At 45.3% G+C, this 9,983-nt stretch overlaps 1 protein-coding gene across 2 annotated transcripts in view; it reads right to left on the bottom strand.

Annotated features, from left to right (window-relative positions):
* Positions 1-9,172, bottom strand: part of ARHGDIB (Rho GDP dissociation inhibitor beta) — a 10,524-nt gene extending 1,352 nt beyond the window's left edge. The window contains exons 1-4 of one of the 2 annotated variants that reach the window (XM_006125876.5): positions 9,016-9,172; positions 4,980-5,168; positions 3,892-3,975; positions 2,281-2,357 (exon numbers count right to left, since the gene is read on the bottom strand). In XM_006125876.5, the coding sequence (XP_006125938.2) occupies positions 2,281-2,357; positions 3,892-3,975; positions 4,980-5,157 (339 nt within the window). In that variant the 5' untranslated portion in view covers positions 5,158-5,168; positions 9,016-9,172. Of the gene's footprint in view, positions 1-2,280; positions 2,358-3,891; positions 3,976-4,979; positions 5,169-6,138; positions 6,293-9,015 lie in introns of those variants that run through there. The other variant, XM_006125877.5, reaches the window with a different exon arrangement.
* Positions 9,173-9,983: the final 811 nt, after the last annotated feature.

Below are 9,983 nucleotides of genomic sequence, written 5' to 3'. Positions count from 1 at the left end.
GGGGTTGGATCAGAGATGAGCCTAATGAGGAGGGTCTCAGTGCAATCTCTGCTGCTCTCCTCTCCTCAGCCACACAGCTCCTACATGCCACTCCTCGGTGCTGGACAAGGCAGAGCAGGCCTCAGGGCCCAAAGTGGAGCAGACATTGCTGAGGGGAGCCCTGGCATTTCTCAGCAACAGGCCACGAGTTTTCACACAGTCTGGATACTTCTGTTTAGCATTGGAGCTCCACCACTCCTTGCCCAGGCCTCCTGGCTGTGTCTAGACTGGCAAGTTTTTCCGCAAAATCATCTGCTTTTGCGGAAAAACTTGCCAGCTGTCTACACTGGCCACTTGAATTTCTGCAAAAACACTGACGATCTCATGAAAGATTGTCAGTGTTCTTGCGGAAATACTGTGCTGCTCCTATTCAGGCAAAAGCCCTCTTGCGTTAATCATTTGCGCAATAGGGCCAGTGTAGACAGCACAGTACTGTTTTGTGCAAAAAAGCCCCGATGGCTAAAATGGCGATCTGGGCTTTTTTGCGCAAAAGCGCATCTAGATCGGCACGGACGCTTTTCCGCAAAAAGTGCTTTTGCAGAAAAGCGTCCATGCCAATCTAGATGCTCTTTTCTGAAAATGCTTTTAACGGAAAAGTTTTCCGTTAAAAGCATTTCCGGAAAATCATGCCAGTGTAGACGTAGCCCCTGTGTGGCGTGGTGGAGCGGGTTAACAAGTCTCTCAGGCGCATGAAGCACCACATGGGGGCACCCTCCCCATGGGCTGAGGCCTGAGGGAGAGTGAGGCAAGCAGCAGGATGTGCTACTCTCCTGCCCTCTCCTTATGCAGCCCAGGTGAAAGTGACCTGGACACAGGGAGTCCTGACATTGTGCCTCACACACCCCCTCACAGCCACCTAGCGGGGAGCAGAGAAGCGGCATTAGGGGAGAGTGAGCTGGGAGAGGAAGGGGGCCCAGAGTTAGAGGTGCAGTGGAGCAGAGTTAGGGGCAAAGTAGCACAGTGCAGGGGTTGGGGAGTCCCTGGGGACCAGGAGCAATGGGGATGCCACATCTATGGAGGCCAGGGGTGCCAAAATACAAGCTCTCGTGGCACCATTTTCCTTCTGGCCAGCCCTGCTCAGGAGGCATGGCAGAGGGGACTGAGGGGAAGGCTGAGTGGAGGAGAAGCACAAGGGTCACAGGTGAGCATTCCCACATTAAATCCAGAGACAGCTGATTGGAGGCACGCGTTCTGTGCAGAGCGGGGAAGAAAGCCTAGGGCAAGGCTACAGCTCACTCCATCATCTCCAGGGCTACGGGGAACTATGGTCACTGAAGGGGTGGCAAGCTCATTCCAAGGATATGGAAGGAAATGGTTTAAACTAGTTAGCTGGTGAACATAGACATGACCCCAAATAATCTCAATATTGCCAAGGAGAGTCACAGCTTGGCTGCATCCTCTGTTTCTCCCAGTCTGGACATACTGCCTCACTGAAGCACTGCTAAATCTGAAAGCAACACAGAGTGCTCTTTCACAGCTCAGAGTTCAGTTTGCTGACCCTGGGAACCAAGGAGAGATTTAAGATAACTAGTCTGGCCATAGACCTTTCCTATCAGCAAGGGTGGGATTGAAGGAAACATTCCTTAGCATAAGGATGCAACTCTGGGGATAGATACCAGTATCTCTAGGCCTGTTTGTAGCAGAGGTGCATGAAAATGGTGGAAAATGTGTCTACATTAATATTTTCACTCCTTCAGTTCTGGTGATTGAACATGCCCCAGATTTTGCTTTTTCTGAAAAATGTACCTATTTTTTAAACAAAAACTATTCCAGTTGCCATGCCATGACCATGCCCGCTTTGCATGCCAGCTTGCTCTTTGAAGTGTTGTGTAGTTTTGTCCTTTGCTGCAAATATTTCACCCACATCTAGGTATTTGTAAAGCTCAGCAATGCTCAGCAGGTCAGCTTTACAGGGCTTCATGGGAAGCTGTTTTTTCCAGCTTTGACTTGTGTGAATTCAAATTTTGCTTTGAGAGCAAAACTTGGTCACAGCGAGTGAGTTTCACATAATTTCATGTACAAGCCATTTCCAAGAATGAATTTTCATTGGTTTTCATGCAACCTCCAATTCACCATCTGCTTCCTCAAGTTCACGCAGCGGGCTTAGACATGTTAGCAAACCTTTCAGTGCACTGGGTCCAAGGTGGTTGGTAACCACAACCAAAACCAGTTACGTTTTTGTGAAAGACTGTGATGACTGACTCATGGCTAGAGCCAGCAACCAGAGGGCAAGTTACTCACTTTGAAATGGATCTTGACTCTGTATTCAACACCTTCCTTTAATACAAAGTTTTCTTTCTTCAGTGCTGCAACATCCCCTGCATATAGAGATTCACACAGTTAGTCCTGCCACAAAGAGAAGAAACCAGACTCTCCTCCAGGAAATGGATATGCCCTTCCATCATCTTTTTTGATAGGGTACCTGTGAAATGTACATACATGTGTGTATATGAAAGTTTCTTTATGAATGTGCATGTATACAAGTATATGCATGTTTGTGTATATATATATACACACAGATATATGCATGCATGCACATACATGCTCATCTGCATACACAAAACATGCACATGCTTGTATGTGTTCATAGGCATTCACAAAAGGCATGTACGTGTGTGTGCAGATGCACGTGTGTGTGTGTACATGTGTTTTGCCCTCATGTTACTCCAATGAATCAGGTGCTTAGCATGGTCCCCTATGCACCACATGTTACCTGTTTCACTTGTGCAGAGCAGTAGTTCTAGAGAGATAGGACATGTCTCAACTGGAAACTCAGCCGAGCTGCTCAGTGTGTGGCTTTGCAATGTTGTGCGTGTGCTGGGGATTTCAGTTGAACAGGAAGTATCAATGCCTTGCCAGTCCTGACTTCCTCTCTCTGATAAGAAGTCCATATAAGGCGAAGCATGACTCTTTCACCATGTCCCCTGAAGTTGGAACTGCAAAGTGGCTTGATTCTGCCATTTCAAAATGGCCTCTTATTTTAACATGTACCCATGTCTTGTGTTGTTAAGAGCTAGCTGGATAGAAACCAGAGCAAGAGCCTTTCTCTTTGTTCAGGGAACTCTAAGGCCTATAATTCTTAAGAGATTTCCAAGCTCTTCTGGAGAGGAGTTGAAGAATGAGACCACAGTTATATGCCTTTATTGGGTCTTACTTTCTTTTTGCTAGAATTGTACTTCAAATAAAAAACTAGGCCCAAGATCTCCATAGGGGATATTCCCTAGGACAGTGGTTCTCAATCTTTCCAGACTACTGTACCCCTTTCAGGAGTCTGATTTGTCTTGCAAATATCACCTCATTTAAAAACTACTTGCTTACAAAACCAGACATAAAAATACAAAAATGTTGCAGCTACACAGTCATGGAAAAGTTGCTGACTTTCTCATTTTTACCCTATAATTATAAAATAAAGGTATTGGAATACAAATACTGTACTTATACTTCAGTGCGGCACTTGAGTCTAGTTTTAACTTGTAAGCCCTGTTTACAGCCCAAGCCCCACCACTCAGGGCTGAAGCATGTAACTTAGTTTCAAGAAATCCCTTGTGGTGTGGGGCCTCAGGCAATTGCTCTGCTTACTCTTAACTTGCAAACCTGCTAAACTCATTCTATGACCCTCCTGGGAGTTACAAGCCCCAGATTGAGAAACACTGATCTAAGTGAGTTAAGTTCTCTCTTGAAAATCTCTGTATGTCCTGCAGAGTACACATCCCCCAGTTGAGAGCAATTGCCCTAGGGTTTACATCACCTTCCTCAGCATCAACTTCAAATAGGAACTAAGGCTCTGAAATTATTCTGAGGCTGGACATCTCATCATTCCCACATGTGACAAAGAAAGGAGTCTTCACCTACCAGTAAGGTCCATGGTGATTGGTCCTGGAGCAGTGTCACATACCAGGGTAAGCCGTGTGACTACCACATTGGGAGCTGTTGGGTCTGTAACATTGGAAAGAGGAGTCCGGTTGGTTTGCAAAATCAAAATGTGGGAGAGGGAGAGGACTTAAGGAATCCAGGATGACTTCCTCACCTTCCTGTTTAAAGACTGCTCTCTAATCATACAAGGAATATTAACGGGGTCCTCTTAGGAAGACAGAACCATGTACCTCACCCAGGCTATGTCTACATTATGGGGCTTTATTGGGAAAAGGTATGCAAATTGCGCTCTGCAATTTGCATACCTTTTTCTGATAGTTTTTTCAGAAGAGGCTTTTCTGAAATTTTGCCCATCTACACTAGGCCAAATTTTGGGAAAAAACCCTCTTAAGGAAGAGCCCTTCTGCCTCGTGGGAGGAGGAAGACAAGGCTTCCAAAAGAGCATGTCTTCTCTTCCAAAAAAAAAAAAAAGGCACAGAAGAGCAGATGCGTTCCCTGGATGCAGAGGAGTTTTTTCCAGGATACCAGAGGAATTCCGAAAACCCCCATAGTCTAGACATAGCCCCAATGAGAACCAGTCCATAAGCCACATCCAGTAATCTCATACGTCTTTTCCTAGAAGAGACCCTAAGGAACATACTTTCCACCACATGATGCTGCCCTTGCAAGAACTAAACCAGGTATAGCTGCCAACTTGGGTCCTTTCAAGCAAAGTTCCCCCTTGGACACATACCTGAGACCACGGATCTCTCTCTCAGTAGGAACTCTCCCAAGCACTTACTCATACCTCCACATGCCTTGGCCCCATCCCAAACATCCCCATCCATAGACCTGACACTGTAGACCCTATCTCCATTTGAGCCCACTCACCCCAGTTAGGCATATATCTGTTAGCTTGTTCCCATAACTCAGCAAGAGAAATGCATATACTTACTAGTCCCTCCCCATTGGGGACAGCCTCAGTCCTTCCCCACAATGCATGCCACTAAAGGGTCCTCCCTCTACCAGGACTGGACACACATTGTCCTGTCTCAGTTAGCCTCGCCTATCAGAGAGCCACACCATACCTGTCACCACAGGCCCATCCCCCAGCAGGGATTTCTTGTACTTAGCGAGGCTTTCATCATCCTTGTCCAGCTCCTGCAGCTCCTGAAGGGATTTCTGGGGTGGGGGCTTGTAGTTGAGTTTGCCATCCAGGTCCTCCTCCTCTTCCTCCACATGCAACTCTGGGGTTTTCTCAGTCATGGTCTCCTGGCCTACAGAGGGCAGGGCAGCCAGTCAATGGCAGGACAGAGGAGGTGAGTACCGGTGGGAGCATACTTATTCTCTGGTGAAAGCAACTCAGTCACCAGGGCTGTCTCTCAGGCACCTGGCACCACAGGTGCTGGAACTAGGGTGCTGTTGCACTTTCAGGCTTGAAGTGGATTTCATCACATACAGGGTTTACAGTTTGATTCAATGGCTCTCAGCACCTGCACAAATTGTTCCAGCACCGCTGCTTTGCAGCAGCATCAAATTCAATGTCATAACCTAATGTCACAGCAAAATGCTCAGAAATCTGTGGCTTGAGTGTTGAATTAGTCTGTAGGTGTAGTTTATTTATTTTGAGTGATCCTGTGGCACCTGAGAGACTAACTACAATATATAGAATCATGAGCTTTCAAGGGCAAAACCCACTTCTTCAGATTAATAGGTTTTACTCACAAAAAACTAGACAGTGCGTGGTCCTGCCATGAGGACAGGGGACTGGGCTCAATGACCTTTCGAGGTCCCTTCCAGTTCTAGGATTCTAGGATAACTCATGATTCTATATATTTTGGTTAGTTTCTAAGGTGCCACCGGACCACTTGTAATTAAGGTTACAGACTAACATGGCTGCCCCACTTAAGATTCTTTATTTTGATACAAATATGCTTCCCTCCTTTTCCCTCTTTCTTATTTTCCCTCCCACCTTTACCGCATCTTTTTTAAGTGCCTCCAGGAGACAAACAAATTAGACTGAAACAATGACATTTTGTACCTAGTCATCATGCATGGCCTTGCCCAGCCCTACAATAACGAGCCATTGCAAGTAGCCCCAGCACTCATCCATGATTACACATTAAAAGCCACTGTCACATATAGAAACATGGAGGCAAATAAAGGTAATTAAGGAGAAAGTTTAACTTTCCTGATGGGTTATAAATAACACTTAGAAATGCAGAATTTTAAAAGTAGAGAAAATACCTGATAATGATTCTTAACTGAACTGGTTAAATAAACTCTCTTTGCTCAAGAAAACGAATCCTACTAAATCCAGATGTACATGCCCCAAACTTTCTCTGCTGTACACCCTTGAAAATAGCTCGCTTTTTGCAATGACCAGGTCCACTTCCTGTGCAGGAAGGAAATATGTGGCCTGTTCCTATGACAACACTTGCCCCAGCTGCACATTTATCTGTGCAGTGGCATTTCAGCAGTAAAACATCTCTTCAAGGAGAGAGGAAGTGAGAACTGAAGACAATGAACAGTTGTCTCAGCACTGGCTTTGACAGGAGCTGTTCACTGAAATTCCTTTTCCATAAGGACAATGGTTGGTTCTTTCCCCATGGAATGCTGGGATTGACCTGGACTTTGACAGCCATTTCTGCAGTTGGTATAAATCAGTGCAGCTGCACTAAAGCCATCAGTTTGAGGAATGAACCTGTTCTAGTGCTGCACAGAAAGAAGTAAAGGGAGGGAGGATGAGTGGATGGTTGAAAAATGGCTATCTGAGAGAACAAGGTAGAGCAAGGGATGAATGGATGGAATAAGGAAATAAAGGTTGAACAGGTGAGTAGATAGCAATGTAAGTTCTGCCTTAATTAATCAGAAGACAGGACTATCTAGTCTGGTGTGTGGTAGTGGCCAATTCTGATGCTTCGAAGCAAAGTTAAAAAAAAACAGACACTATGTCATAGCCAGTGGTGGATACTACACATGGACCAAATCATTCTTTGCTATGTTTGTCTGATTTGTCCTAAACATAATGGTCATTCATGTTAGCGATTGACCATTCATTATTGTGTCATGGGACAGCATGAAAGGGGGAATGACACACTTCCATTTTACCCTTAGTTATTTTAAATTTCTCTATGAATTCTCCTCTAAGACTTCTCCTTGCTACACAGGCAACCCTAACATTTGCCCACTCACCCAATGGATGTTGATGATGATAATAATGTACTTTACTTGCTCATCAAATCAAATTAAATTAAATTAAATTAAAATTGAATCTCCTGGGATGAGATTGGGAATAGGCTGAGTAACAACTCAGCTTGGAAGCTTCAGTCCTGACAAGCAGGATGGACCATGCTGGCAGATGCCTTTGGAACTGTTAAAGTGATAGAGATTTAACTAAAGACCAAGGAACAGACTGATTTGGTCATGCCTTCGTATGGATAATACATATTCTATGAGTCAGCATTACAGTTAATCCTTTGAGTGAGTCTGCAGCTATCGGAGACAGCCTTACCAATGAGGAGAGGATCAAATTTTCCTATTGGTGACTTCACTGTAGCTGAGCTGATTTCCACCAAATAAAAAAGTGGTACTGGGAGCCTGCACTCCATGAGGAAAGAGGAAACCCCAGCCTGTCCCTAAACCTCCCAGAGATCTTAGCAAGACATTAGGCAAGCTGGAAAGGCAGACTACCCAATTATCTGAATGAGCAGGATAGGATACCATCCTAGCTCATTTGTATGCCCACATCACTGCTCTCTACTAGATGGAGTAGGTCAGACCCACACATGAGTTTTCCCTCTAGAGTTCAGAGTCCCAGTTGTGCTCTCTGCAAAACTCCCATTAACTTCTGTGAGAACAGGATTGGCCTTCTGTGCAGGTGGGTGAGATCACTCACTACTGCCACCTATAAAATGGAACACATCAAAACTTCTCCTAGACACGGCATTGTCCTCCATCTTGTTTGTTAGTGCACACCGGTATGGTGGTACCTCACTGGCCCATCAGGAAGGGCAATGTCCCTGGGACTCTTCAGATAGACTGTATATACACTGAATGGCCACTTTGGCAATAAAAAAAAACACCAGAAGAAACCCTTAAAACACTTGTGGAAAGAAATTAAAAATGTTTCCTGTCACTACCACTTTCTCTTGCTTCACCCACTCCTGCAGATTCTTTGCTCCTCCCACCTTCTGTGCTCCTGCCCTGTCCCTTGATATCTCCTCCTCTTCATGTTCTAGATTTCAAATTGTGTCGATGAGGCCTAAGGCCTCATCTCTGGCCCTAGTGGAGAAACAGTGGGCCAGATTCAGGGAGCTCCTGCCAGAAAGGGACAGCCTCAAAAAGCAAAGAGCAAAAGCACCCTAAGCATTGGCATCAGCCAGCCATCCGGAGCCACTTTGGCAGAGTCCAAAGGCTGAAGGGGTAGGGATGTTGATATTTCAGAAGTGCTCACTGTAGTTCAGAGGGAGCCATGCTGACAAGAGGCAGCAAGCAAAGAAAGACCTTATTGACACTCCCTTTGCTGTGTAGGGTGTCTGCCCTGGACATAAATATGGGGCATTGGCTGCAGACCAGCCATTTTACCAGTGCTTCTTAAGAGTATTGAACTCACGTATAATGTAACCATGAAACAGGGCTTATCTACCTGAGAATGAGGATTTGGCAGAGAGAATGCAATGGAATTTTCCACGATGAAAGGTAAACTACTACTTCTGTCAGCCCTGTCCTCCAGGGATGAAAGACAAAATACCCCATTGCCTGAGCAGGCCTCTTTGGAAAACAAAGCATAGCAAAGCATAATTTAACATGAGAGCCTGGGCAGGAAACAACTTGCATCACCCTCCCTCTGATCCTTCACAAGCATACCCCAGCTTCACTGACAATGCAGTACAAGGCTGAGCTGTCACTGCACAGCCGTCTCCTCTTTCGCCGCATTGCTGTCTGACTTCCTTTTCTGGTGCAGCCATGGCCATGCTTTGCATATCAGACCCTTTCCTATTGTAAAGCTGTGCAGAGCCTTGCTCCCTCTGCCCGAAAAGGAACAGACTCAAGCTGTGATAGCACAGTGGGAAGGCTCTTTTCCATATCCCCCTCCCCCAAGTTATCTGAATTTCTACTTACTGGCTGGCGTCTGCGTCTAGGGTTCCTCTCTGCTCTCTGCGCTGAGTTTTGAGCTTTGGCAGTTAGAGCAGGAAGGAAGTTGGAAAAAAAATAATAAAAAACCCCCACACACTTGAAGAGGAAGCCCTGAGCTAGCTGCACAGTCATTGCTTGTGCTGCAGTGCTCACTTTATCTGGATCCTCCTACATCTTGATACACTGGGTCTGAGCAGCATCCTTTCCCACTAACAGCCTGTGTGTGTGCATGTGCAATTCCTGTGTGTGCCTGTATGTGTGTGGCTTTGGCTGTTTTGTATATCACTGTGTATTGTACCTCTTTATTTGTGGGTATAGCAATGTATTTTTGCATGTATTTCTGTTGATGTGTGCATGCATGTACTGTAGTCCTGGTTCTTCTCTCAAATTAGTTTTCCACTGGTGTAGTTCCATTTATTTTTAAAAGTTTATTCCTAGAGGAGGGGCTGATATATGGGTGTGTGCCTTACAGAAGCACTCCATATTCTCCAAATGTAAAGATGTGTTTAGTTTTCCACTTAAAGCACCGTGTGAATTCTTAAATTAAGTCCTATAATTGACAGGTAACTGCTTTTGCTATTAAATATACTCTGGATTCTGTAATTTTTACTTCAACTCATCTGATGAATTGGGTTTTACTCATGAAAGCTCGTGATAGAGTATATTTGTTAGTCTCCAAGGCGTAACAGGACTGCTTTTTCTTTTTAAAGTTACAGACTGAGGGTATGTCTACACTACCCCGCTAGTTCGAATTAGCGGGGGTAATGTAGTCATCCGCAGTTGCAAATGGAACGAGGTGTACAGCTAGTTCGGATTAGAAGCCTAATCCGAACTAGCTAGTCCGTGCCGCGTGTAGTCACGCGGCACGGGGTCCGACCTAGCCGGCATTTAAAAATGGCGCCAGCAGGCTTCATGTAAATGAAGCCTGGGAAATTCAAATCCTGGGCTTCATT

Source organism: Pelodiscus sinensis, chromosome 1 (assembly GCF_052426305.1).
Source record: "Pelodiscus sinensis isolate ZL-2025 chromosome 1, ASM5242630v1, whole genome shotgun sequence".
NCBI lineage: Eukaryota > Metazoa > Chordata > Testudines > Trionychidae > Pelodiscus > Pelodiscus sinensis.
Note: the sequence above shows the minus strand (reverse complement) of the source record. Positions and strands in the feature narration are given on the sequence as shown.